The sequence below is a fragment of the Nanorana parkeri genome, unplaced genomic scaffold (assembly GCF_000935625.1).
Source record: "Nanorana parkeri isolate BGI_ZX_2015 unplaced genomic scaffold, ASM93562v1 scaffold1748, whole genome shotgun sequence".
NCBI lineage: Eukaryota > Metazoa > Chordata > Amphibia > Anura > Dicroglossidae > Nanorana > Nanorana parkeri.
Genome location: NW_017308016.1, coordinates 246,775 through 252,970, shown reverse-complemented (window position 1 = coordinate 252,970; position 6,196 = coordinate 246,775). Strand labels below are relative to the sequence as shown.

Here is a 6,196-nt window from a genome sequence, read left to right as displayed (position 1 = left end):
TTAGTCCTCCAGCTCTCCCATGTCGGTCTCCGTGTCCTGCCAGGCGGCCCCCTTGAAGAGCAGGAAGTGGGAGTTACTGGTGACGGGGGGCTTGTTGGGGTCTGACTGGACCTGTTCGGGTTTCTGGGAGGCGAACGGGAAGGGCCCGGACGCGATCACCTTCGTCTCCAACTCCGCCAGGATTTGCAGGGAGTACTTCAGCTCTTGATCACTGTCAACAGAGAGAAGATTCTGGGTGTCAGATACGTCTGCTGAACTCCGGACTCACCTCCAGTCTTGTACAGTTGTACCGGCCCCATCTCCTTAGCCCGCCCCATTTCCTGGCTGGACGATGTCTGGTATCATCTAGGTCTTTCCTCCTCAGCCTGACTGTCCCTGGCCCCGCCCCTTTCATTGATTGGATTGCAGTTCTGTCAATCCTTGGTGGCATTGAAGACAGCTGTCGGTCTCTCTGCCTGCCTAGTATCCCATCTATGGCCAGCTCAGTAGCTGTCTTTATAGCCCCTAAGCAACCAATCAGAGCCAAGCATGCATTGAGGGGTAATAGCCGCAGAAATTGAAATGACGACATGGAAACACAGACAGTCCATATTTTAGACACTTAAAGAGACCCTGTCACCTGACAATGCATATAAGTAAAAACTTCACATAAGATGATATGTGCATTTAATGTATTGTATTCATGTTACATGTAAAAGTATCTGCCTATGGGTGCCGCCATCATGGATTTGATTTCAGCAGCCCCAGCAGACTCATGTGACACTCCATAGGCAAACCCTGGCCCTCTAGCTGTGGTGAAACTGCAAATCCCATCATGCCTCTGCCTCTGGGAGTCACTTACCTGTACATGGTGAACAGACAGGGGATGTTATAATCCCGCAGAAGAAGCAGGGTGGGAAGCCAGCCCTCCGTAAGACCCTGCGAGGCGTGGAATCCTGCAAAACGCAGAGACAAGGTGGAATGAATTTGTGATCAGACCATAAAATCTATATTGATCCGTATAGACCATAAAATCTATATTGATCTGACGTAACAGGTACCAACTGGGGGGAAGACATAAAAGAGTACTGTCGCCCCCGGCAACAAAGGATGTTACAAAGTTTCCTGAAACAAGATACTTTTTATAGCTCAACAGCTCCACCTTCAGGCAGGGACTGGAACTGCAGCTTAGTAAAATCAACTCTGTATGAGTGATGAGAGAGAGGTATGGGAGGGAGGAGAGAGAGAGAGAGAGAGAGAGAGGTATGAGAGGGAGAAGAGAGAGAGAGAGAGATAGGTATGAGAGGGAGAAGAGAGAGAGGTATGAGAGGGAGAAGAGAGAGAGAGGGAGGAGAAAGAGAGGTATGAGAGGGAGGAGAGAGAGAGGTATGAGAGGGAGAGTAGAGAGAGAGAGAGGGAGGAGAAAGAGAGGTATGAGAGGGAGGAGAGAGAGAGGTATGAGAGGGAGAAGAGAGAGAGAGAGAGAGGGAGGAGAAAGAGAGGTATGAGAGGGAGGAGAGAGAGAGGTATGAGAGGAGAGAGAGGGAGAAGATAGAGAGAGGTATGGGAGGGAGAGAGGGAGGAGAGAGGGACAGGGAGGAGAAAGATAGGTATGAGAGGGAGGAGAGAGAGGTATGAGAGGGAGGAGAGAGAGAGAGGGAGAAGATAGAGAGCGGTATGGGAGGGAGAGAGGGAGGAGAGAGGGGTATGAGAGGGAGAGTAGAGAGAGAGGCATGGGAGGGGGAGAGGGAGGGGAGAGAGGGGGGGAGGGTGTATGAGAGGGAGAAGAGAGAGAGTGGTATGGGAGGGAGAGAGGGAGGGGAGAGAGAGAGAGGGGTATGAGAGGGAGAGGAGAGGTATGGGAGGGAGAGAGGGAGGAGAGAGAGAGGTATGAGAGGGAGAAGAGAGAGATAGGTATGGGAGGGAGAGAGAGAGGTATGAGAGGGAGAAAAGAAAGAGAGGTATGAGGAGGGAAAAGATAGAGAGGAGAGAGAGGTATGGGAGGAAGAGAGGGAGGCTAGAGAGAGAGGGAGAAGAGAGAGAGAGGTATGGGAGGGAGAGAGGGAGGAGAGAGAGAGAGGTATGAGAGGGCGAAGAGAGAGAGAGAGAGATATGGGAGGGTGAAGATAGAGAGGTATGGGAGGAAGAGAGGGAGGAGAGAGAGATATATGGGAGGGAGAAGAGAGAGAGAGAGAGAGAGAGAGGTATGGGAGGGAGGAGAGAGCTATGAGAGGGAGAAGAGAGAGAGAGAGATATGGGAGGGAGAAGAGAGAGAGAGAGAGAGATATGGGAGGGAGAAGATAGAGAGGTATGTGAGGAAGAGAGGGAGGAGAGAGAGGTATGTGAGGAAGAGGAGAGGGAGGAGAGAGAGGTATGTGGGAGGGAGAGAGAGCAATGGGAGATAGAGAGGAGAGAGAGCAAGAGGGGGCAGAGAGAAGAGATAGAAGAGGGGGGGAGAGGAGGGAGAGAGAAGAGAGACAGACTGCATGATGATTAAACTGTATGAAAGCCTAACAATTTGCTCCTCCTATTTAGGTTACATTGCTCCCCGCTTTCAATCTGGACTACAGAAACACCGCCTCCCCTTATGTTATACAGAAGGGGATATGGGGAGGTGTTTTGTAGTCCTCTCCTAGGGTGACAATACCACTTCTCTACAATACAGTGAGTGTGGACAGGAAGTGTGTTACTGGCAGGATCACCAAGGGAAAATAAAGGAAAACATCCCGAAACAAAAAAAACAGTAAAAAAACGAATGCAGCCTCTTCATCTGAAGACTAGTACGCTGTTATATTTTATTTTATTTTTCGTTCTTAGGTTTAGCTATCCCTTAACACTTTATTTCATGTTTATTTATTTACATATTTATTTTTGTGTATACTTATTAATTAATGTATTATTTATCTCTGTATTTATTAATTAACCTATTTATATATTTATTTATGTATATATGTATATATGTATGTGTGTATGCACTGTATGTACTGTATATATGTATGTACTGGATGTATATATGTATGTACTGTATATATGTATGTACTGGATGTAGCTATGTATGTACTGTATATATGTATGTACTGGATGTATATATGTATGTACTGTATATATGTATGTACTGGATGTATATATGTATGTACTGTATATATGTATGTACTGGATGTATATATGTATGTACTGGATGTGTGTATGTATGTACTGTATATATATGTATGTACTGGATGTATATATGTATGTACTGGATGTATGTATGTACTGGATGTATATATGTATGTACTGGATGTGTGTATGTATGTACTGTATATATATGTATGTACTGGATGTATGTATGTACTGGATGTATGTATGTACTGGATGTATATATGTATGTACTGGATGTGTGTATGTATGTACTGTATATATATGTATGTACTGGATGTATGTGTGTATGCACTGTATGTACTGTATATATGTATGTACTGGATGTATATATGTATGTACTGTATATATGTATGTACTGGATGTATATATGTATGTACTGGATGTGTGTATGTATGTACTGTATATATATATGTATGTACTGGATGTATGTGTGTATGCACTGTATGTACTGTATATATGTATGTACTGGATGTATATATGTATGTGTGTATGCACTGTATGTACTGTATATATGTATGTACTGGATGTATATATGTATTTACTGGATGTATATATGTATGTACTGGATGTATGTGTGTATGTACTGGATGTATGTATGTATGTATGTATGTATGTACTGGATGTATGTGTGTATGCACTGTATGTACTGTATATATGTATGTACTGGATGTATATATGTATGTACTGGATGTATATATGAATGTACTGGATGTATATATGTATGTACTGGATGTATATATGTATGTACTGTATATATGTATGTACTGGATGTATATATGTATGTACTGTATATATGTATGTACTGGATGTATGTATGTATGTATGTACTGGATGTATATATGTATGTACTGGATGTATATATGTATGTACTGGATGTATATATGTATGTACTGGATGTATATATGTATGTACTGGATGTATATATGTATGTACTGGATGTATGTATGTACTGGATGTATATATGTATGTACTGGATGTATGTATGTACTGGATGTATATATGTATGTACTGGATGTATGTATGTACTGGATGTATATATGTATGTACTGGATGTATGTATGTACTGGATGTATATATGTATGTACTGGATGTATGTATGTACTGGATGTATATATGTATGTACTGGATGTATGTATGTACTGGATGTATATATGTATGTACTGGATGTATGTATGTACTGGATGTATATATGTATGTACTGGATGTATGTATGTACTGGATGTATATATGTATGTACTGGATGTATGTATGTACTGGATGTATATATGTATGTACTGGATGTATGTATGTATGTACTGGATGTATGTATGTACTGGATGTATATATGTATGTACTGGATGTATGTATGTATGTACTGTATATATATGTATGTACTGGATGTATGTGTGTATGTACTGGATGTATGTATGTATGTATGTATGTATGTACTGGATGTATGTGTGTATGCACTGTATGTACTGTATATATGTATGTACTGGATGTATATATGTATGTACTGGATGTATATATGAATGTACTGGATGTATATATGTATGTACTGGATGTATATATGTATGTACTGTATATATGTATGTACTGGATGTATATATGTATGTACTGTATATATGTATGTACTGGATGTATATATGTATGTACTGGATGTGTGTATGTATGTACTGTATATATATGTATGTACTGGATGTATATATGTATGTACTGGATGTATGTATGTACTGGATGTATATATGTATGTACTGGATGTGTGTATGTATGTACTGTATATATATGTATGTACTGGATGTATATATGTATGTACTGGATGTATGTATGTACTGGATGTATATATGTATGTACTGGATGTATGTATGTACTGGATGTATATATGTATGTACTGGATGTATGCATGTACTGGATGTATATATGTATGTACTGGATGTATGTATGTACTGGATGTATGCATGTACTGGATGTACTGGATGTATGTATGTACTGGATGTATGTATGTACTAGATGTAGGTATGTACTGGATGTATATATGTATGTACTGGATGTACTGGATGGATGGATGTATGTACTGGATGGATGGATGTATGTTTCTAATTCTTGTTAACACCAAGGAATCATTTAATCCCTAAATCTCCAGAACAAGCAAGAAATGCCCCAATAAGTCTCTGTAAATCTAAATTTAATCTGTTTTTCTCCCGGCACTCCCCACTCCCCGTCCATCCATTCCATGCCTGACCTCACTTAACCACCTGTCCGGTTGGCCCTCTCTATCCCGGGCCCAGCTCCACGTTGTGTGCTCAGCTGTCCCTGTGTATCTCCACAAGACTTTCACTGGCGTAGCTGGGAGATTATTCCGGCTCTCTCCCTCGCTGCGCTGGGGTTTCAGGCTACCGCTTCTGGCAGGGCAGGGGTCAGATACAGGGGGCTTCGCGGGAGATTCTCGGATCAACCCTTACAAGGGCCATAAATACGTGGCATCGTTTGGCTCCTAAAGATGTAACGATGGAGCTGACATTTCCAGCATTGGATTGTAACCCGGCACCTATGAGCTCATCGTCTGATGGGGTATTTGAAGGCTCGAAGAATATCGGAAGCCAAAATATTTTTTTTTTAAGTTTTCGATCGAGCAGGTAATGTTTGAACTGTCCATTTTTTTTGGGTGGGGAGGAGTTGCTGTCTGTGCTACATTGGAGAGATTTCCCTTCACTTCCTGTTCTGGGGATACAATAGGAAGTGAAGGGCACATTTTCCAAAGTGAGTTGTCAACAGGACAGGTATCAGCATTGAAAGGTTTTCCCTTTTTTTCTTGCACCGGTAACAGCGTTAAATTTTAGGCTTTCCCATCTTTTTTTGGTCCCGGTGACACCAGTCACTGATCAAGACATAGGCAGCAATAAAAGGGGTTCTAACCCTTCCTTACTCTTTCCAAAGCTAAAAACAAAATTTGCTTTAGATAAACTTTAAAGCAGAACTTTCAAAACTATGGGAGGTCCTCTTTACAGGCCCTACCCCCAAATAACTTTAAAAACCTGTCAGAAATAAAAACCCAAAAAGTAACAACAAAATTGTAAAAAATATTTACCTTGGCATTCCT

The 6,196-nt window shown here is 41.5% G+C and overlaps 1 protein-coding gene across 1 annotated transcript in view; it reads right to left on the bottom strand.

Moving 5' to 3' along the window:
- The window catches only part of MSS51 (MSS51 mitochondrial translational activator), a 13,518-nt gene continuing 7,322 nt past the window's right edge, over positions 1–6,196 (bottom strand). Inside the window, exons 6-7 of the mRNA XM_018571386.1 lie at positions 842–935; positions 1–211 (exon numbers count right to left, since the gene is read on the bottom strand). Of these exons, the coding sequence (XP_018426888.1) occupies positions 1–211; positions 842–935 (305 nt within the window). The remainder of the gene's footprint in view (positions 212–841; positions 936–6,196) is intronic.